The sequence below is a fragment of the Salvelinus alpinus genome, chromosome 2 (assembly GCF_045679555.1).
Source record: "Salvelinus alpinus chromosome 2, SLU_Salpinus.1, whole genome shotgun sequence".
Lineage (NCBI taxonomy): Eukaryota > Metazoa > Chordata > Actinopteri > Salmoniformes > Salmonidae > Salvelinus > Salvelinus alpinus.
In genome coordinates, this window is record NC_092087.1 from 84,079,857 (window position 1) to 84,104,293 (window position 24,437).

General features: G+C 45.4%; 1 protein-coding gene across 1 annotated transcript in view; it reads right to left on the minus strand.

Moving 5' to 3' along the window:
• Positions 1 to 21,170, minus strand: part of LOC139544641 (voltage-dependent calcium channel gamma-2 subunit-like) — a 223,466-nt gene extending 202,296 nt beyond the window's left edge. The window contains exon 1 of the mRNA XM_071351955.1: positions 19,019 to 21,170. Within this exon, the coding sequence (XP_071208056.1) occupies positions 19,019 to 19,244 (226 nt within the window). The 5' untranslated portion in view covers positions 19,245 to 21,170. The remainder of the gene's footprint in view (positions 1 to 19,018) is intronic.
• Positions 21,171 to 24,437: the final 3,267 nt, after the last annotated feature.

A 24,437-nucleotide genomic window follows, 5' to 3' on the forward strand; every position in this document is an offset into this window, starting at 1 on the left:
GGATAGATAATAATAAGGTATTTGAGGTAGGTATGTACATGAAGGCAGGGTAAAGTGCCTAGGCATCAGGATAGATAATAATACGAGTAAAATAAAGTACAGAGTAGCAGCAGCAAATTATGAGTGTAAAAGTGTGTGTGTGTATGTGTGTGTGTGTGTGTAATATATATGTATGTAGTGTGTGTAAATGTGGGTGGGTTTTGTGTAGGAGTCTCAATGTAGTGTGTGTGAGTGAGGGTGTGTAGGATCAGTGCAAGACAGAGTCCAAGCAGATAGTTCAGGGACCATTAATTGACTATTTAGCAGTCATAGCAGGGGGGAAGAAGCTGTCTCTGAGCCTGTTGGTCCAAGAGCCGATGCGCCAGTACCGTTTGCCGGACGATAGCAGAGTGAACAGTCTTATGGCTTGGGTGACTGGAGTCTGTGGCCTTCCTCTGACACCGCCTGAGGTCCTGGATGGCAGGGAGGTCGGCCCAAATGATGCACTGGGCTGTCCGCACCACCCTCTAGCGCTTTGCGCTCCAGGGCAGTGCATTTGCTGTACCAAGCGGTGATGCAGCCAGTCAAGATGCTCTCGATGGTGCAGCTGTAGAACTTTTTGAAGATCCAAGGGCCCATGCAAAATCTTTTCATCCTCCTGAGGTGGAAGAGGTGCTACCGTGCCCTCTTCATGATGGGGGGGTTGTGTGTGGATCATGTTAGGTCCCTCGTGATGTGGACACCAAGGAATTTGAAGCTCTCGACCTGCACCACTACAGCCCCGTCGATGTGGATGGGGGCGTGCTCTGCCCTCTTTCTCCTATAGTACACGATCAGCTCATTGGTCTTTCTGACGTTGAGGGAGAGGTTGTTGTTCAGGCACCACCCTGCTAAGTCTCTGACCTCCTCCCTGTAGAAGGACTCATTGCTGTCGGTGATCAGGCCGATCACTGTCATATCGTCATACGTAGCCACGCAGTTGTGGGTGAACAGGGAGTACAGGAGGGGACTAAGCACATACTCTTGAGGTGCTCCCGTGTTGAGGGTCAGCGTAGCGAAGGTGTTGTTGCCTACCTTCACCACCTGCGGCCGGCCCGTGAGGAAGCCCAGGATCCAGTTGCAGAAGGAGGGGTTCAGTCCCAGGGTCCTTAGCTTGGTGATGAGCTTGGAGGGGACTATGGTGCTGAACGCTGGGCTGGAGTTTGTGAACAGCATTCTCACAGTTATTTCCCCTCTTGTCCAGGTGGGAGAGGGCAGTGGCATGTGTAACTGAGATGGCATCCTCTGTGGATCTGTTGGGGAGGTATGCAAATTGGAGTGGTTCTAGCCTGTCTAGGATGATGGTGTTGATGTGTGTCATGACCATCCTTTCAAAGCACTCCATAATTATAGATGTGAGTGCTACAGGGCGATAGTCATTTAGGCAGGTTAACTTGGAGCTCTTGGGAACAGGGACAATGGTGGTCAGGTTGAAAGTAGTTGGGATTACAGACTGGGACAAGGAGAGATTGTGTGCATTTGCCTGCCTTCATGTGTTTGTGTGATAGATGGTCCCCTTCAGCACAGTGTCAGCCAGTCAGCCAGTCAGTCAGTCTGTCAGCTAGTCAGGCAGTCATGCAGTCAGCCAGTCAGTCAGTCAGTTAGGCAGTCAGGCAGTCAGTCAGCCAGTTAGGCAGTCAGCCAACCAGTTAGGCAGTCAGCCAGTCAGCCAGGCAGTCAGGCAGTCAGCCAGTCTGGCAGTCAGTCAGACAGTCCCACGTAAAGGTAGTAAGTCAGTCAGCTAGTCAGCCAGTCAGCCATCCATCCATCCAGTCAGTCAGTCAGTCAGTCACCTATTCAAGCAGTCAGCCAGAGCCAGTCAGCCAGTCAGTCCCAGATAAAGGCAGGCCGTAAACACACACAGACAGGCTGTGATGGAGAAAGAGCTGTGATGGAATCCTTTGACAGACTGGCCTTGTGTTGCCACGCCGACACCGCATCACGTCACTACGGTTACACAGCAGAGACGGGTGAAGGAAGGGGGAAGGAGGCAAGACAAGACAAGGCGAAATGAGAGGAATGTGTATGTGATTGTGTGTGTGTGTGTGACTGTGTGTGTGATTGTGTGTATGTGTGATTGTGTGTGATTGTGTGTGTGTGTGTGTGTGATTGTGTGTGTGCGCGTGCGTGTGTTCGTACAGTAGAAGTGGTGTCATAATACAGTGTAAATCCAGATTAGAAGTGTGTCATTAGCTAGACCGCTGGGTAATCCTCATCTGATCTGTGGTAGATAATCCCACTGCTGCCCAGCACACACACTCCACACACACACACACGCACACACACACACACACACACACACACACACACACACACACACACACACACACACACACACACACACACACACACACACACACACACACACACACACACACACACACACTTTCTATCCGGTCTTAGTATATGTAGAACTCCAATCCCGTAGACACACTGCATGTGTTGCTATATCCCTAATGTACACACACACACACACACACACACACACACACACACACACACACACACACACACACACACACACACACACACACACACACACACACACACACACACACACACACACACACACACACACACACACACACACACAATCAAATAAAATCACACAAATCCCACACACACTCTAAGTGTTAAAACCTCCCTAATGTAACACACAAACACTGTGTCACAGCGTCTCTTAAGTAGAGTACATTTGGAAGTGGTGTTCCAATGACTTGGTGGATACCTGACCACTAGGGAGAGAGTGGTGCTGTGAAAGCAATTCCCCCTCACACAGCGTGGAGCTTCACAACACAGCACTCCGTCTCACACAGCGTGGAGCTTCACAACACAGCACTCTGTCTCACACAACATGGAGCTTCACAACACAGCACTCCGTCTCACACAACATGGGATCCTATCTCACTACTGACACCAGCGTAGCAAACAACAGCATGTGTAGTCTATTAGAAGATACACACACTAACAATACAAAGGGCTTTATTGACATGGCAAACATACAGTACCAGTCACACCTACTCATTCAAGGGTTTGACTTCATGTTTACTATGTTCTGCATAGTAGAATAATAGTGAAGACATCAAAACTATGAAATAACACATATGGAGTCATGTAGTAACCAAAAAGGTGTTAAACAAATCAAAATATATTTTATATTTGAGATTCTTCAATGTAGCCACCCTTTGCCTTAATGACAGCTTTCCACACTCTTGGCAATCTCTCAACCAGCTTCATGAGGTAGTCACCTGGAATGCATTTCAAATAACAGTTGTGCCTTCTAAAAGTGAATTTGTGGAATTTCTTTCCTTCTTAGTGTTTGAGCCAGTCAGTTGTGTTTTGACAAGATAGGGGTGGTATACAGAAGATAGCCCTATTTGGTAAAAGACCAAGTCCATATTACGGCATTAGAGTTACCTCTGCTGCAGAGGATAAGTTCATTAGAGTTACCTCTGATGCAGAGGATACGTTCATTCGAGTTACCTCTGCTGCAGAGGATAAGTTCATTAGAGTTACCTCTGCTGCAGAGGATAAGTTCCTTAGAGTTACCTCTGCTGCAGAGGATAAGTTCATTAGAGTTACCTCTGCTGCAGAGGATACGTTCATTAGAGTTACCTCTGCTGCAGAGGATAAGTTCATTAGAGTTACCTCTGCTGCAGAGGATACGTTCATTAGAGTTACCTCTGCTGCAGAGGATAAGTTCATTAGAGTTACCTCTGCTGCAGAGGATACGTTCATTAGAGTTACCTCTGCTGCAGAGGATACGTTCATTAGAGTTACCTCTGCTGCAGAGGATACGTTCATTAGAGTTACCTCTGCTGCAGAGGATACGTTCATTAGAGTTACCTCTGCTGCAGAGGATAAGTTCATTAGAGTTACCTCTGCTGCAGAGGATACGTTCATTAGAGTTACCTCTGCTGCAGAGGATAAGTTCATTAGAGTTACCTCTGCTGCAGAGGATACGTTCATTAGAGTTACCTCTGCTGCAGAGGATACGTTCATTAGAGTTACCTCTGATGCAGAGGATACGTTCATTAGAGTTACCTCTGCTGCAGAGGATACGTTCATTAGAGTTACCTCTGCTGCAGAGGATAAGTTCCTTAGAGTTACCTCTGCTGCAGAGGATAAGTTCATTAGAGTTACCTCTGCTGCAGAGGATACGTTCATTAGAGTTACCTCTGCTGCAGAGGATAAGTTCATTAGAGTTACCTCTGCTGCAGAGGATACGTTCATTAGAGTTACCTCTGCTGCAGAGGATAAGTTCATTAGAGTTACCTCTGCTGCAGAGGATACGTTCATTAGAGTTACCTCTGCTGCAGAGGATACGTTCATTAGAGTTACCTCTGCTGCAGAGGATACGTTCATTAGAGTTACCTCTGCTGCAGAGGATACGTTCATTAGAGTTACCTCTGCTGCAGAGGATAAGTTCATTAGAGTTACCTCTGCTGCAGAGGATACGTTCATTAGAGTTACCTCTGCTGCAGAGGATAAGTTCATTAGAGTTACCTCTGCTGCAGAGGATACGTTCATTAGAGTTACCTCTGCTGCAGAGGATACGTTCATTAGAGTTACCTCTGCTGCAGAGGATACGTTCATTAGAGTTACCTCTGCTGCAGAGGATAAGTTCATTAGAGTTACCTCTGCTGCAGAGGATAAGTTCATTAGAGTTACCTCTGCTGCAGAGGATACGTTCATTAGAGTTACCTCTGCTGCAGAGGATACGTTCATTAGAGTTACCTCTGCTGCAGAGGATACGTTCATTAGCGTTACCTCTGCTGCAGAGGATACGTTCATTAGAGTTACCTCTGCTGCAGAGGATACGTTCATTAGCGTTACCTCTGCTGCAGAGGTAACGTCAGGTATTCTGCCACTGTGTCTTCTCTGTTTAGGGCCAAATAGCATTCTAGTTGCTCAGTGTTTTGATTAGTTCTTTCCAATGTGTCAAGTAATTATCTTTTTGTTTTCTCATGATTTGGTTGGGTCTAATTGTGTTGCTGTCCTGGGGCTCTTTGTGGTCTGTTTGTGTTTGTGAACAGAGCACCAGGACCAGCTTGCTTAGGGGACTCTTCTCTAAATTAATCTCTATGTAGATGATGGCTTTGTCATGGAAGATTTGGGAATGGCTTCCTTTAAGGTGGTTGTAGAATTTAACGTCTCTTTTCTGGATTTTGATAATTAGTGGGTATCGTCCTAATTCTGCTATGCATGCATTATTTGGTGTTTTACGTTGTACACGGACTATGTTTTGCTGAATTCTGCATGCAGAGTCTCAATTTGGTGTTTGTCCCATTTTGTGAATTCTTGGTTCTCTCTCCCTCTCTCTCCCTCTTGCTCGCGCTCAAAACTCCTTAAGGTGTCTGCGTACTAGGTTCGGTTTGCTCCTAGCAGAAGTCATCTAGGCAAAGTTATTTTTTTATTTTAGCAAATTGATTGAAAATTCAAATACAGAAATATATCATTTACATAATTATTCACACCCCTGAGTCAATAAATGTTAGAATCATGTTTGGCAGCGATTACAGCTGTGAGTGTTTCCTGGTAAGTATCTAAAAGCTTTGCACACCTGGAATGTAAAATATTTGTCCATAGTTTTTTCAAAATTCTTCAAGCTCTGCCAAATTGGTCGTTGATCATTGCTAGACAACCATTTTCAAGTCTTGCCATAGATTTTAAAACAGATTTAAGTCAAAACTGTAACTCAGCCACTCAGGAACATTCATTGTCTTCTTGGTAAGCAACTCCAGTGTAGATTTGGCCTTGTGTTTTAGGTTATTGTCCTTCTGAAAGGTGAATTAATCTCCCAATGTCTGATGGAAAGCAGACTGAACCAGGTTTTCCTTTAGGATTTTGCCTGTGCTTAGGTCCATTTTGTTTATTTTTTATCCTGAAAAACTCTCCAGTCTTTAACGATTACAAGCATACCCATCACATGATGCAGCCGCGACTATGCTTGAAAATGTGGCTCGTGGTACTCAGTGAGGTGTTGTATTCAATTTGCCCCAAACATAACACTTTGTGTTCAGGACAAAAAGTGAATTACTTTGCCACATTTTGTGCAGTGTGAGACCAAGCAACTGATCATGTGACTTAATAGGCTTCTACCCCCAAGCAATAAGACTCCTGAACAGCTAATCAAATGGCTACCCAGATTATTTGCATTGTCCCCCCTCCCCTTTTTACGCTGCTGCTATTCTCTGTTTATTATCTATGCATTGTCACTTTAACTCTAACTACATGTACATATTACCTCAATTACCTTGACTAACCGGTGCCCCTGCACATTGACATTGTGTACCGGTACCCCCTGTATATAGCCTCGCCAATGTTAATTTACTGCTGCTCTTTAATTATTTGTTTCTTTTATTTTTTACTTAACTATTTTTTACATAACACATATTTTTATTAAAACTACATTGATGGTTAAGGGCTTGTAAGTAAGCACTTTTTATTTTATTTGACTTGTTAAGCAAACTTTTTACTCCTGAACTTATTTAGGCTTGCCATAACAAAGGGGTTGAACAATTAGTGACTCAAGACATTTCAGCTTTTCATTTTTTAGCAATTTGTAACAATTTCGAAGAACATAATTACACTTTGACATTATGGGGTATTGTGTTTAGGCCAGTGACAAAACATTTTTTCAGAGGAGATCTTAGTCGCGCAATTTTACATCTAACTAAGATGTTTGGTGCAGTATTTCTCAAATGAAAAAATGTGCATGAAAACGAGTCGTCTTTTGATGAATGACAACACACACTTCATTGAAGAATCCCTACTGTTGACCAATCACTGACGAAGGAGAGTAGACTTCGGCTACCAAAATGTGGCTTCCCTCAAGCAAAAATGTAGTGTGCACACCGTTACAGCCAACACACAGCACCCCACCACACACACTCTGACAGACATGTAAGCTCCACCTGGTCAGGGTAGAACCCATATAACCCAGGTCATCATGGGCCAGGATCCATCAAGAGGGGGCCTGACAGCCTGGAGCCCCCGGGGCAAAGCTCCACAGCTGGACATATGGGGCACTTTGGGGTCATCACTCCAGACCGGACCGCTGAACGGGGTCCAAATGGATCAGATAAGAGGATATTTGGGGAGTGGTTGGAAAGTGGACACTGGAGGGTGTGAGAGGTATCTGTGTCCCAAATAGCACCATATTCCCTAAATAGGGCACTACATTTGACTAGGGCCCATAGAACTCTGGTAAAAAGTAGTGCACTATGGAAGGAATATGGTGCCATTTGTGATGCAATCACAGTAGAATGAGGTACAGATGGGGGGTCGTCCTGATCTGTCCACTGAGTTGTGACTATCACTCAACCCAACCACTGCAGTGGTGGTTTAATGGAATGTATCAGTGTGTGTGTGTGTGTGTGTGTGTGTATGTGTCTGTGTGTGCGTGTGTGTGTGTGTGTGTGTGTGTGTGTGTGTGTGTGTGTGTGTGTGTGTGTGTGTGTGTGTGTGTGTGTGTGTGTGTGTGTGTGTGTGTGTGTGTGTGTGTGTGTGTGTGTGTGTGTGTGTGTGTGTGTGTGTGTGTGCATTAATGCCTTCAGATTGGTTCACAAATTAATTTGTTGATGGATGAAGGGTCCTATTGCAAGCCTGTAAAGTTGGCAGCTCTCCATAGAGATGTACTAGAGAGCTCCTCTCCTATCTTTGCAATGGTAGCTTCTTTCGGACTTTGGGCCAAGTGTGCCGTCTATCCAACTCTATGTAGAGATGGCCTTAACCAGCATATCTGGGCAGTTTTCGATTGAGACTCCTAAAAAACCTGCAATGTGATTAGGATAAGAACCAAAACTGGGGGGTGATTTGTGCTGTTCCTGAGCCTATGGAAGCTCTATACAGAGGCCAAAACTTCCTGTGAGATGAAGAGCGCTGTAAAAATAGTAACGGTGCTGATGATGATGATGGTGATGATGTTTCTGATCATCATAACTGCAGCGCTAACAATGCCAATACTGCGCTACAAAGGCACATTTCTTATACTACATGATATATTCTGATCAACTGGCTTGTTCCTGTGTCAGGAAACTAAATACCACATTAATCAGATAATATAACTGGCCATTACAACAGATCAAAGATTTTTGACCAAATTCCTAGTTCCTGTGTTTTGCCTTTGTTAGGCAAAATAGCTCTTCTGCCTATTAGCATAATTCATGTCATTCCGGTAATGCACTCAAACACCGAGACGTCGCTCAGGATGCGTCACACATACACACACACACACACACACACACACATACACGTCAAGAATGGCCTCTGTAAAAATAGACTTGCAGTCATTTCTTACATCGTGAAGATAAACAGTGCTGTACTTCCATTATAAGTACAGGCTCATTAACAGCAGTAACATGGTGAAGATAGAGATGCTAGGTGAATGTGGAAGATTCTAGATACAGATTCTAGATTCATGTGGAACATTCTGGTTTCAGGGAAATCCTGTAAGATAAGGCCTGATGTGTTCCAGTGTGTGTATCACAGGTGGTTAGTGGCACCTTAATTGGGGAGGATGGGCTCGTGGTGATGGCTGGAGCGGAATAAGTGGAATGGGATCAAATACATCACATGGTTTCCACGTGTTTTAGGCCATTCCATTTGCGCCGTTCCAGACTTTACTATGAGCCATCCTCCTCTCAGCAGCCTCCACTGGTGTGTATTTGGACTTATAGTGAAGCTAACTGGCCTGGGTTAGTCTAGGGTGCTGTAGGTAGATATATACATATAGGCCTGCTGTGCTGTGTGTTATTAAAGATAGTCCAGGCTGCCTCAGGGTAAGTGACAGGATTCTGTGCTTCACTGCAAGACTATGGTCATGGAGGCAGCTAGCTATTAGCTACTGTAACAGGCTATGGCCATGGACGTAGCTAGCTAGTATGCAACTACTGTAACACGCTATGACCATGGATATCGATAGCTAGTAACTACTGTATCAGGCTATGGCCATGGAAGTAGGTAGTGCACCCATGCCCAGGACAGAGAGCCCATCCTGGGCCAGGATCTATCAGGAGGGAGCCTGACAGCCTGGAGCTCCAGGGCAATTCTCCACAGCTGGACACATGGGGCTGTATGGGGCCATCACTCCAGACCGGACAGCTGAACTGGATCCAACTGGATCAGACTTGTTCAAATGTGAGTTGGCATAGGGGGGACGTGGTTATAAAGGGGACACTGGAGGGTGTGAGAGGTAAGTGTGTCCCAAATAACACCCTATTACCTATATAGTGCACTACTTTTGACAAGGGTCCATAGGACTCTGGTAAAGAAATTAGGGAATAGGGTGCCATTTGTAATGCAACCATAGTAGAATGGGGTATAGATAGGTGGTGGTCCTGATATGTCGACTGAGTTGTGACTATCACTCAACCCAATGGCTGCAGTGTTGGTTTAATGGAATGTATCAGTGTATGTGTGTGTGAGTGCGTGTGTGCGCACACGTGTTTTAATGTAATGTATGATAATGCATTCATGTTGGCTCACAGATTAATTTGTTGATGATGAGTGGTCCTATAGCAAGCCTGTAAAGATGCCAGCTCTCCATAGAAATGTACTAGAGAGCTCCTCTCCTTGCTATGCTTGAACAGGCTTTGGAACAAGTGTGCCCTCTATCCAACTCTATGTAACCAGATCTGGGGTGTTTTTGATTGAGACCCCAAAACAACCATGCAATATGATGGGGATAAGACCCAAAACTGGGGGATGAATTGTGCTGTTTCTGAGCCTGAGGAAGCTCTCTATGAAGAGGCCAATACTCCCTGAAAGATGAAGAGGCTGTACAACAATACTAATGGTACTGATGATGCTGATGATGATGATGGTGATGATGCTGCTGATGATGATGGTGATGATGTTGCTGATAACAATAACACGATGTCAATAGCTCTTCTGCATATTAGCATAATTAATGTCATTCCGTTAATGCACTCAAACACTGAGAAACACACACACACACACGCACGTCAAGACTGGCCTGCTTAAAAATAGACTTGCAGTAATTTCTTATTAATTGTGTAATTGTGAAGATAAACAGATTCTACATACAGATTATAGATGCATGTGGAAGATTCAAATTCTAGATTAATGTGGAAGATTCTAGATGCAGATTCTAGATTCATGTGAAACGTTCTGGATTCATTGGTATCCTGTAAGATAAGGTCAGATGTGTTCCAGTGTGTGTATTTAGGCCTATGGTAAAGCTAGATTGTCTTGGTTAGTCGAGTGTACTGCAGGAAGTTACAGTGCATTCGGGAAAGTATTCAGACCGCTTCACTTTTTCCACATTTTGTTACGTTGCAGCCTTATTCTAAAATTGATTAAATAGATTTTTCCGTCATCAATCTACACACAATACACCATAATGACAAAGCAAAAACAGGTTTTTAGAATTTCTTGCAAATTTATTAAAAATAAAATATGAAAATATCACATTTACATAAGTATTCAGACCCTTTACTCAGTACCTTGTTGAAGCATCTTTGGCAGCGATTACAGCCTTGTGTCTTCTTGGGTATGACGCTCCCCACAGGTGTGATTACTACCTCTGGAGGTTTAGAGCTTGAGGTAGTCACCTCATACAAGTACTTGGGAGTATGGCTAGATGGTACACTGTCCTTCTCTCAGCACATATCAAAGTTGCAGGCTAAAGTTAAATCTAGACTTGGTTTCCTCTATCGTAATCGCTCCTCTTTCACCCCAGCTATCAAAATAACCCTTATTCAGATGACCATCCTACCCATGCTGGATTACGGAGACATAATTTATAGATCTGCAGTTAAGGGTGCTCTCGATCACCTAGATGTTCTTTACCATTCGGCCATCAGATTTGCTCCTTATAGTACACATCACTGCACTCTATACTCCTCAGTAAACTGGTCAACTCTGTATACTCGTCGCAAGACCCACTAGTTGATGCTTATTTATAAAACCCTCTTAGGCCTCACTCCCCCCTATCTGAGATATCTACTGCAGCCCTCATCCTCCACATACAACACCCGTTCTGCCAGTCACATTCTGTTAAAGGTCCCCAAAGCACACACATCCCTGGGTCGCTCATCTTTTCAGTTCGCTACAGCTAGCGACTGGAATGAGCTGCAACAAACACTCAAACTGGACAGTTTTATCTCAATCTCTTCATTCAAAGACTACCTCAGGCGAGCAACACCTCAAGACTACTTTAATAATAGACATTGCGCACCAGCTGTTATTGACAAATAGACACACACCCCCACCCCTCGTTTTACCGGACGTAGCTGTTCTGTCCTGCCGTTGCACGGAAAACCCAGCCAACTGTATATTATCCGTGTTATCGTTCAGCCACGACTCGGTGAAACATAAGATATTACAGTTTTTCATGTCTCGTTGGTAGGATAGTCTCGAACGGAGCTCATCCAGTTTATTCTCCAGTGATTGCATGTTGGCTAATAGAACGGATGGTAGAGGCGGGTTACCCACTCATTGACGAAGGCACCCTGATCTCCGCCCTCTGTATTTCCTTATTTTCTTCATGTGAATGACAGGGATTTGGGCCTTGTCTGGGAGCAACATTACATCTTTTGCGTCTGACTCATTAAATTTAAAAAAAAATTGTCCAGTTCGCGGGGTGAGTAATTGTTGTTCTGATATCCAGATGCTCTTTTTGGTCATAAGAGACGGTAGCATCAACATTTTGTACAAAATAACTTACAAACAATGCCACAAAACACACAAAACACACAAAACACACACAACACACAAAACACACACAACACACAAAACACACAAAACACACAACATGGTTAGGAGCTCGTAAAACGGCAGCCCTCCCACCTGGTAGTCATTCAAGAATGATGTGAAACGCTATTATTGTACACTTGTTAAGCACATTTTTACTCCTGAACTTATTTAGGCCACAACAAATGGGTTCAACACTTATTTCTAAAAGCATAATTCCACTTTTACATGATGGTGTATTGTGTGTAGGCTAGTGACAGACAATCTCAATATAATCTATTTTAAATCCAGGCTGTAACACCATAAAATGTGGAAAAAGTCAAGGGGTGTGAATACTTTCTGAAGGTACTGTATAGGCCTGCTGTGCTGTGTGTTATTAAAGATAGCCCAGGCTGCCTTAGGGAAAGTGACAGGATTCTTTGCTTCACTGCTCACTCCGCTTCACTGCAAGACTATGGTCATGGAGATATATAGCTAGCTGGTAGCCTAGCTTCTATAACAGGCTATGGCCATAGAGGTAGGTATTTAGTAGCTACTGTAACAGGCTATGGCCATGGATGTCGGTAGCTAGTAGCTACTGTAACAGGCTGTGGCCATGGATGTCGGTAGCTAGTAGCTACTGTAACAGACTATGGCCATGGAAGTAGCTAGCTAGTAGCTACTGTAACAGGCTATGGCCATGGATGTCGGTAGCTAGTAGCTACTGTAACAGGCTGTGGCCATGGATGTCGGTAGCTAGTAGCTACTGTAACAGACTATGGCCATCGATATAGGTAGCTAGTTGCTACTGTAACAGGCTATGGCCATGGAAGTAGCTAGCTAGTAGCTACTGTAACAGGCTATGGCCATGGATGTCGGTAGCTAGTAGCTACTGTAACAGGCTATGGCCATGGATATAGGTAGCTAGTAGCTACTGTAACAGACTATGGCCATGGAAGTAGCTAGCTAGTAGCTACTGTAACAGACTATGGCCACGGATGTAGGCAGCTAGTTGCTACTGTAACAGGCTATGGCCATGGATATAGGTAGCTAGTTGCTACTGTAATAGGCTATGGCCACGGACGTAGCTAGCTAGTAGCTACTGTATAAGGCTAGCTAGTAATTCATAGTAATTGCTATGAATCAAATCCAAATCAAATCAAGTGTTATTGGTCACATATACATGCTTCTAGTTCTGCAGCAATATCTAACAAGTAATATCTAACAATTCCACGACAAATACCTAATACACACAAATCTAAGTAAGGAATGGAATAATAATATATAAATATATGGATGAGCAATGTCAGAGCAGCATAGGTAAGATGCAATAGATAGTATAGAATACAGTATATACATATGAGATGAATATTGAAAGATATGTAAACATTATTACAGTTAAATTATTAAAGTGACTAGTGTTCCATTTATTAAAGTGTTCCATTTATTAAAGGGTTCCATTTATTAAAGTGGCCAATGATTTCAAGTTTGTATGTAGGCAGCAGCCTCTCTGTGCTAGTGATGGCTGTTCAACAGTCTGATGGCCTTACAGGCTATGACCACGGACATAGCTAGCAAGTAACTACTGTAACAGGCTATGGCCATGGATGTACTGTAGGTAGCTAGTAGCTCCTATTGAAGGCTAGAAGGCTAGGACTAGGAACCCATGAAGGTAGCTAGCTGGCTATAAGGCTAAAGGTAGCTAATGTAGCAGGCTAGGGCCATGGACATAGCTAGCAGGGTAAGGTTAAAGATAACTACTGTATAAGGCTAGGGCGATGGACATAGCTAGCAAGCTTAGGCTAAAGTTAGCAACTGTAGCAGGCTAGGGCCATGGATATAAAGTGGCTAGCTGGCTATAAGGCTAAAGGTACCTATATGCTTAGAAAGTGGAGACGTCATAGAATGTCAAAGAGTAACATTGCTGGAGACACGTTGACGTTTTGGGGACACTGTCGGGATTGCTAGCAATGAGATTTGTGTTGGCTAATTAATGGCAAATAAGTTAATTGTTTTGCCTCAGTTAGCCAAGACATTTAGCTAGTCAGCTAAAATTGTTCACAGTGAGTTAACAATCGCTTCTACACCATTTTGTTAGTTGCCGTGTCAATAACAACCTGTCTACAAAAATGACGAGGCGTCTCCAGTTTTGTTTATATTTTACCATCTTAAATACATATGACCAGCATCCATGCGTAACCACTTCTTCTGCGTATTGTGGTGGGCTATCACCACCTCATTGCAAGGCAATAGAGATAGCTGCTGTGGACCTGTGGAGGATCTGTGTAGTTAGTGTATCGCATGGGAGAAAGGATGAATGATCTACTGTGGTAAGCAGTTCTCTGACAGGTCATGACAATACAGACTGGGAGAGGGGCAGAAAGAGAAAGGATGAATGATCTACTGTGGTAAGCAGTTCTCTGACAGGTCATGACAACACAGACTGGGAGAGGGGCAGAAAGAGAAAGGATGAATGATCTACTGTGGTAAGCAGTTCTCTGACAGGTCATGACAATACAGACCGGGAGAGGGGCAGAAAGAGAAAGGATGAATGATCTACTGTGGTAAGCAGTTCTCTGACAGGTCATGACAACACAGACTGGGAGAGGGGCAGAAAGAGAAAGGATGAATGATCTACTGTGGTAAGCAGTTCTCTGACAGGTCATGACAACACAGACTGGGAGAGGGGCAGAAAGAGAAAGGATGAATGATCTACTGTGGTAAGCAGTTCTCTGACAGGTCATGACAATACAGACTGGGAGAGGGGCAGAAAGAGAAAGAGGGAGTGAGTGGAAGAGTGTCTGACGTCACAGTGTAGTCAAAGGACTCTGTCAGACTTCAACCCACACATTCATACACACACACACACACACACACACACACACACACACACACACACACACACACACACACACACACACACACACACACACACACACACACACACACACACACACACACACACACACACACACACACACACACACACAGGCTTATGCACAGACACACTGTGTTGGAACATGATTGAACACCCACATCAAACCACCAACGTAATCCATCAATCGATACTGTGGCATGTGGCATTTTCACATTGTGGGGGTCAGCACTGAATGGGCGAGGTTGGCCAACAAATGTTTGAAAAAAATGTTTTGAGTCATTTAGCAGACGCTCTTATCCAGAGTGACTTACAGTAGTGAGTGAATACGTTTTAGTACTTTTTCATACTGGTCCCCTGTGGTAATTGAAACCTCAACCCTGGCATTGCAAGAGCCATGCTCTACCAACTGAACCACGCAGGACCCAACTGAGCCCCCACCCAACACACACACACACCCCCACCTACCTACCCATTGTGTCTCATTACCAATAACACCCCACCATTTCACCAGACCAGCCATCGAATCACTCTGTCTGGCTCACACACACACAGACACCCCATTGGGCAGACGCCAGTTCATCGTCTAGTTTTGATTTACATTTGGTTGATTTGTCAACTAAAAGTGAATTCAACATGAAATCAACAACAAATGTCATCATGTCATTGTATTTAGGTTAAACGTTGTGTGACAAAGAATACGAAATGCCCTTCTGTTGATAACTTTTTTCAAATCCAATCAGTTTTTCACGTTGATTCAACGCCATCGCATTGATTTTCTTTGGTTGAAGTGATGTGGAAACAGCATTGATTCAAACAGTGTTTTGCACGGTGGGACGGGTGTCACATTAGTATTGAAATGGCTTTGACCCCAGAGGCAAATAACAACATAAAGAGGTCAACCCCTGGTCCCCGACCACCTGGGTTGTATCCCAACCACATTCTCACACACACACACACACACACACACACACACACACACACACACACACACACACACACACACACACACACACACACACACACACACACACACACACACACACACACACACACACACACACACACACACACACACACACACACACACACACACACACACACACACACACACACACACACACACCAGGAAGTTGGTGGCATCTTAATTGGGGAGGATGGGCTCGTGATAATGGTTGGAGCGGAATTAGTGGAATGGTATCAAATACATCAAACACATGGTTTCCATGGTTTCCAGGTGTTTGATGCCATTCCATTTGCTCCATTTCAGGCATTATTATGAGCCGTCCTCCCCTCAACAGCCTCCTGTGGTACACACACACACTCACACACATCCTGAGCAGGAAAATCAGCAAATGTATTATATTAAGGAAAATCTGGAATTCTATCAGGGAATGATTACATAAAGAATGGGAAGTCCAATACAACTTCCATTTCAGGCCATGGGCTGCTGGCAGGCTGGCTGTGACATATTATTATCTGCATCCCAAATTGCACCCTATTCCCTATTTAGTATACTACTTTTGACCAGGGCCCATAGGGAACTATGTAGGGAATAGAGTGCCATTGGGATGCAACCTAGGAGTGGCTGGATGTTACAGTTACTGTGTGTGACGTCTGTGAGAGAGAAGCACGGCCTTCTGGGATTGAAATTGCCCCCGGGCAACTGGGTCAAAGTTAGACGTTGGTCTCTCTCTCCCTTTCTCTCTCTCCCCTTCTCTCTCCTCCCTCCTCCTCACTTCTCCCCTCCCTCCTTCCTTCCTTCCTTCCCTCCCTCCCTCTCTCTCTCTCTCTCTCTCTCTCTCTCTCTCTCTCCCTCCCTCCCTCCCTCCCTCCCTCCCTCCCTCCCTCCCTCCCTCCCTCGTTTTCTCTTTCACTCACTCACTGAATCTCTCTCTCTCTCCCTTTCTCTCTCTCTTTCACTCACTTTCTTTCTCCCTCTCCCTTTCTCTCTCTTTCACTCACTTTCCTTCTCTCTCTCTCCCTTTCTCTCTCTTTCACTCACTTTCCTTATCTCTCTCTTTCACTCACTTTCCTTCTGTCTCTCTCTCCCTTTCTCTCTCTTTCACTCACTTTCCTTCTCTCTCTCTCTCTCTCTCCCTTTTTCTCTCTTTCACTCACTCACTTTCTTTCTCTCTCTCTCCCTTCCTCTCTCTTTCACTCACTTTCTCTCTCTCGGCCTCAGACAGCCAATTACGTAATGACTTAACAGGCCGCTCAGCATGTGCCGAGAGTTCGAAAAGAGATCATACACAACAATCAAAATATGAATGTGGACAACAGGCAGGCAGCATTAGAAACACATGAAATACATATGAGCTTCTATATTGGGACATGATGCCAATGTGTGTGTGTGTGTGTGTGTGTGTGTGTGTGTGTGTGTGTGTGTGTGTGTGTGTGTGTGTGTGTGTGTGTGTGTGTGTGTGTGTGTGTGTGTGTGTGTGTGTGTGTGTGTGTGTGTGTGTGTGTGTGTGTACACATTTTACTATACTTGTGAGTACCAGAAAATCCTCACAAGAATACTAAACCAACAAAAATTCAGAGAAGTGAGGACATTTTGCCAGTCCTCACTTGTAAAAGAGCTACTTTAGGCTTAGGGGTTAGTTTAGGGTTAAGGTTAAAATTAGAGTTAGAGTTAGGTTTAGGGGTCAGGATTAGGGTTAGGCCTTAGGGTTAGGGGTTAAGGTTAGGGTAAGGGTCAGGGTTTTGAATGGGAATCAATTGATGGTCCCCAAAAAGTATTCACAAGTATAGTAAGACATAGCTGTGTGTGTGTGTGTGTGTGTGTGTGTGTGTGTGTGTGTGTGTGTGTGTGTGTGTGTGTGTGTGTGTGTGTGTGTGTGTGTGTGTGTGTGTGTGTGTGTGTGTGTGTGTGTGTGTGTGTGTGTGTGTGTGTGTGTGTGTGTGTGTGTGTGTGTGTGTGTGTGTGTATGTGAAGAGTGAAGCTGCTGGAGCAGAGTGTTTGATTAGCAATGTTCTACATCAGACACATTCACAGGAGAACAGTACTGAGTCTGACACACACACACACACACACACACACACACACACACACACACACACACACACACACACACACACACACACACACACACACACACACACACAGCTACACAGCCCTCTACTGTGATGAGTAAAAGGCCAATCTACATGTAAACAACGCAGCAATCAGATTAGGCCCATGCAGCGCAGGCTGAGCTCTGAACACACTCCACAGGACACACACACCCATACACACTCACACACACACACACACTCACACACACACACACCCATACACACTCACACATACACATACACACTCACACACCCATACACACTCACACAGTCACATACACACACACACACACACACACACACACACACACACACACACACACACACACACACACACACACACACACACACACACACACACACACACACACACACACACACACACACACACACACACACACACACACACACCACATGGGAGGATGTGATGTCACAGTCAGAAGATATACACTGAGGACCAGGAACGAATCAGATCTTAGACTACGCCTGCATTCCAAATCGCACCCGATTTCCTTACAGTGCACTATATGGGCCCTGGTCAAAAGTAGGAAATTAGTGCACTATAATAGGGAATAGGGTGCCGTTTGGGATGCAGATAATCTGTACCTAAATACAGAAAAGGCTTTTACTGATCCAGGGTCAACCGTACGCCTGATCCTAGACCAAGCCTTACTCTCCAAGCAACCCAGCTATGCTTCAAACAGATCCTAGACCAAGCCTTACTCTCCAAGCAACCCAGCTATGCTTCAAACTGATCCTAGACCAAGCCTTACTCTCCAAGCAACCCCGCTATGCTTCAAACTGATCCTAGACCAAGCCTTACTCTCCAAGCAACCCAGCTATGCTTCAAACTGATCCTAGACCAAGCCTTACTCTCCAAGCAACCCAGCTATGCTTCAAACTGATCCTACATCAGACAGGCATTGCCTCCCATGCAGCGCAGGTGAGCTTCAATCTGAAGAGACCTACATATTACTAATCCAGTGTTTTGGGGTGGATGATCGTACTGATCCTAGAACAGGCCTTAAGACAACTGCAGAGACAGTTGCAGAGACAGGTCACTACAACTATTGCCTAGACCAGGCCTTAGCTGACCTTCCAGGCAGCAGAGAGTAAGCTGTTAACTGATCCAGTGCTTCTGGGTGGACCGTACTGATCCTAGACCAGACCTTAAGCCTTAAGACAACTGCAGAGACAAACAAGGCCTGCAGGTACCTACAGGAACTGATTCTAGACCAGGCTACACTTCCAAACTACACTGTTAACCTGATCCAAGATTTGTACTTGAACTGAAGAGGGCTACAATTACTGATCCAGGGTTTACAGGAACTGATCTTAGACCAGGCCTCAGCCTATTGATCTTGATCTTACCTTCCAGGCAGCAGGTCCGCCACAGGCCGGAGTGTGTCATCACCTCCTCGTTCTTCTTCACGGTCTCGTTCTCGTTGTTGCTCTTGGATTTGCACGTCCCTCGGGAGTACAACCAGTAATCCGTCCCCACGGCGATGGTCATGAGGCTGAAGGCGGCGAACGCACCGACCGTGGTCAGCAGCATCTGAACTCCGCGGTCAAACACGCCCATGTTGCCGCATTCCATGAAAGGGGAACCCCCTTTCCTCTTGACGAACAGGAAGTAAATGTTGGTCAGCTTGTGAGACCACGGGGTGGAGGCAGAGGCGGGAAATGGGCCCTGGTGGTGTGGGGGGTGGTTTCCACGGGCCCGAGGTGGGGGGGTGTCGGGGGGGGAGGCAGGGGAGCTCGGGGGGAATCGTATGGTTGGTTTTCGGGCGGGGGAACTGACACAGGTGAGAAATTAGGTGATGGAAGGAAGTTGGTGTTTGTTTGGGCCCTCTAAGGACGAACGTGATAGGCCAAACAGCCTCTATGAACAAACGTGATAGGCCTAGCAGCCTCTACAAACAAATGTGATAGGCTGGCCAAACAGCAGAGGCCTACTGGTTTGGAGTAGGGCTACAGACCCTAACCAGAGTAGATGGAAAGCTACCAACTACCTGCCGAAAACAGCTAACCTACTAGTAGCATTGACATTTATCCTCTCTGTCCTCTCACTAGTGATGTCACACGTGTTACACGACTTCTATCTGGAAAGTGTGCGATAAGGGGCATGTGTAGGGGACCGGTCCAGCACAGAACCCACACTCACACAAACACACTCACTCACACTCTCTCACACACACTCACACACGTACTCACACTCTCTCACACACACTCACACACGTTCTCACACACACTCACACACAGGGAGTTCAGATTGAACGGCCAATGGGATTAGGAGGAGGCTGGGGGTTAGGTCTAATGGTAGACCCTACTGATTTCCTAAACCCTCTGATCCACAATCTAAAAAGGCTTCCGACCAATTAGAATAGGCCTACCGAAAATCTACTGACAATTTTCTGACAACGTTATTCTAACCTGCCTGGTCAAATTCACATGGAATCATGGAGTCTTGTCAAGCATCTTGCCTGTCTGTCTTTGACCTATTATTCTATTCGGCAAAGAGAGGAGAACAGGGAGGGAGGGAGAGAGAAAGAGAGGGAGACGGGGTTGGGGACTTGAAGGTAGAGAGGAAGAGAGGGAGACGGGGTTGGGGACTTGAAGGTAGAGAGGGACACTGAGAGGAAATGAAACAATGAACAACAATTCAAATGAACGCATTCAAATGGTGCCCCAAAACCAACATAACGAAATACTCGGCAGGGGCAGACATGATGGCTTGCCTTAGATCAAATCAAATAAACAACCATCGGGGGAAACGAGGGAGAAGAATCGAATTCAAGCCCCGAATCCAAATGAATGAATATAATCAAGTCACAACGCAAAACCCCAGCCCCCTAAAAATGTAGTAGCTTCGTCGTGGAATAAAATCAAAAAGATCAGCACCACTATAGGTTTCCTTTTTCCTAAAATTCTGGTCCTCAGTTTCCATATGTAGGATCGAGAATGCGGAAGGTTACCAACGAAAACTGAGCGCTGTTAGAAGGGGGAGAGGTACCGATGCAGAACCTTGGAGCTCTGTGGAGAGAGGGCGCATCCAGCCATCCAAGCCGACCATTACTCGTCATAGAGCCGGGTAGAGGGAAAGGATATGGCGGGGGCGCCGGAGGCGTTGTTGCTGCTGGAGCCTCTCTGGTAGACCAACGAGACTGCTGTTGCTGCTCCGGTATCCAAATTATCCTCGGTGGTTATATCACAGGCAGACCCGGAGCCGAACCGCATACACCGTCCGCGCGCCATGTAAAAAGCGAAAAGATAAAAAATAAATGAAATGGTCAAAATGCAGGCTAGTCCAAGACGCAGGCAGAAAGAGATCAGGCTAAATAAATAACATTATGCCTTGATGGTGGTATGTTTCGCCCCTCGTCAGTTTCCATCTCCCCATTTGCTTTTTCTTGCAGCCTGAGAGGGAAGTGGAGCCGAGAGGGAGGGGGGGGGGGGGGTGATGGTTAGAAGCGGCGTATGAAAAAAAAACGACACAACCAGAGAGGAGGTCCACGGGTCCACGCACAGCACACACTATATGCCAAAGCAGTATAGCACGGGTGCGGGTTTTTCTGGTCTGGGGGGGGGGGGGGGGGGGGGGTCCAGATTTGAAGTCAAACCTTTTTTATTATTATTCCCTTTGTATGTTTAGAAAACATACACATTTGATTCCATCTCCTTTATTTATTTTTATTGTCTTATGAGTTTTGACGAGGGGCGATGCGTCTTGCCGGTGTGTGTTTCCACCGATTCCCCTCTCGTTGGGGGGAATTGTTTTTCTTCACACGGTCTCCAATGAAAAGCGCCACCGAAATGTGCGCTTGTTGCTGGAAAGAGTTGAACGATTTTCATTTCGGGAGGGAGGGAGTGGCGGGGGAGAGCTTGGAGGAGGATGCCCGGTTTTGTCGTGGATAAGAGTGTGAAGACGGGAATGAAAGAGAACCGGTTGGTTGAGTGGGTTAAAGTGCTCGGCATGCCGTTTATTTATATATTTGTCGTGATGACGGGGATTTGTGAGTGTTTGTTGTTGTGAGACTATGTGTTGTGTATCGAGGGGAGGAAAGGGAGGGGGAAGCATTTATTTAGTGTTTTCTGATCTAGGTTACAGTTTGTCATAGCTACACTCACTCATCCATAATGATGTGCTTGCATTGACATGCCTTAATACAAACGAATATAAATATCGGCCTATGCAATTTAGGCCGACAATATTCTTGTCGCATACTAGTGTTGAATATTTGTAGGTCTATACCTGCTTATAATTGTGTTTTTATGTAGCCTGCAAATACTTAGCACTTCGGGGCCATATCCCTGCACAATCCGGCATGACAAACCATGCCTATTCCAGTTATCTCTCCCCCACGCACCGGCGCGCTCGACGCCGATCGCTTCTCCCGGCCACGGCTCTCGTTCTAATATGGTGCTGAAACGGACAGCTCCGCGTCCCCATTCTAACCGCTGTGTTCTGTATTTTACTGCAATTGTCTCCCCCTTGTGATAGGCTGTACCAGAGCCATGGATTTAGAATCATAGAAATAGAATCTATAGAAAGGATTTGGAACCTCTGACCCTGGCAAGAGTGGGGAGGGTCTCTGATCAACAGTAGTACACGGGGAATAGGCTGCCATTCGGGACATGGCGTTTTAGAGCACAGGAACACACACTCTCAACGTCACTTGTTGATTCATGGGTATTTCGGTGACGTTGCAGAGAGAGAGAGATGCTGAGAGAGAGGATGAGGAGAGAGAGAGAGAGAGAGACGCTGAGAGAGAGGGTGAGGAGAGAGAGAGAGAGAGAGAGAGAGAGAGAGACGCTGAGAGAGAGGATGAGGACAGAGAGAGAGAGAGAGAGAGAGAGAGAGAGAGAGAGAGAGAGAGAGAGAGAGAGAGAGAGAGAGAGAGAGAGAGAGAGAGAGAGAGAGAGAGAGAGAGAGAGAGAGAGAGAGAGAGAGAGAGAGAGAGAGAGAGAGAGAGAGAGAGAGGATGAGGACAGAGGGAGAGAGAGAGAGAGATGAAGACAGATAAAAAAGAGAGAAATAAAAGAGAGAAAATACATAGAGAGAGGGACCAAGAAAGAAGAAATAAAGACAATGAGGGAGAGATGGAGAGAGAGACAGACAGAGACAGAGAGAAAGAGAGTGTCATGTTTTTGATTATCATGTCTTGTCCCTGTGCTTCCCTTCTATTCGTTTCCCTCTGCTGGTCTTATTAGGTTCTTTCCCTCTTTCTGTCCCTCTCTCTCCCCCTCCCTCTCTCCCTCTCTCGCTCTCTCTCTCTATCGTTCCGTTCCTGCTCCCAGCTGTTCCTCATTCTCCTAACTACCTCATTTACTCTTTCACACCTGTCCCCTATTTTGCCCTCTGATTAGAGTCCCTATTTCTCCCTCTGTTTTCCGCTTCTGTCCTTGTCGGATCCTTGTTTGATGTTTGCTGTTCTGTGTCCTTGTTCCGCCCTGTCGTGTTTTTGCCTTCTTCAGATGCTGCGTGTGAGCAGGTGTCTATGTCAGCTACGGCCTGTGCCTTCCCGAAGCGACCTGCAGTCTGTGGTCGCGTCTCCAGTCGTTCCTCTCTACTGACGAGAGGATTTCAGTTTTCCTGTTTTGGATTTACCTAAGATAATATCCAGGAGTATCGTTTTTTGTTTAAGACTGGAATAAAGACTCTGTTTCTATTAAGTCGCTTTTGGGTCCTCATTCACCTGCATAACAGAGAGGGGGAGAGAGGATGAGGAGAGAGAGAGAGAGAGAGAGAGAGAGAGAGAGAGAGAGAGAGAGAGAGAGAGAGAGAGACGCTGAGAGAGAGAGACGCTGAGAGAGAGGATGAGGAGAGAGAGAGAGAGAGAGAGAGAGAGAGAGAGAGAGAGAGAGAGAGAGAGAGAGAGAGAGAGAGAGAGAGAGAGAGAGAGAGAGAGAGAGAGAGAGAGAGAGAGAGATTGAATTGAATTGAATTGAATTGAATTGAGAGAGAGAGAGAGAGAGAGAGAGAGAGAGACGCTGAGAGAGAGGATGAGGAGAGAGAGAGAGAGACGCTGAGAGAGAGGACGAGGACAGAGAGAGAGAGAGAGAGAGAGAGAGAGAGAGAGAGAGAGAGAGAGAGAGAGAGAGAGAGAGAGAGAGAGAGAGAGAGGATGAGGACAGAGGGAGAGAGAGAGAGAGAGAGAGAGAGAGAGATGAAGACAGATAAAAAAGAGAGAAATAAAAGAGAGAAAATACATAGAGAGAGGGACCAAGAAAGAAGAAATAAAGACAATGAGGGAGAGATGGAGAGAGAGACAGACAGAGACATAGATAAAGAGAGGGAGAGAGGGAGACAGAATTAAGGAATGCTTTGACTATGTACAGACTCAGTGAGCATAGCCTTGCTATTGAGAAAGGCCACCGTAGGCAGACCTGGCTCTCAAGAGAAGACATGCTATGTGCACACTGCCCACAAAATGAGGTGGAAACTGACCTGTACTTCCTAACCTCCTGCCAAATGTATGACCATATTAGAGACACACATTTCCCTCAGATTACACAGACCCACAAATAATAAAAAAACAACTCCAATTTTAATAAACTCCCATATCTATTGGGTGAAATACCACAGTGTGCAATCACAGCAGCAAGATTTGTGACCTGTTGCCACAAGAAAAGGTCAACCAGTGAAGAACAAACACCATTGTAAATACAACCTATATTTATGTTGATTTATTTTCCCTTTTGTACTTTAACTATTTGCACATCATTACAACACTGTATATAGACATAATATGACATTTGAAATGTCTCTATTCCTTTTGAACTTTTGTGA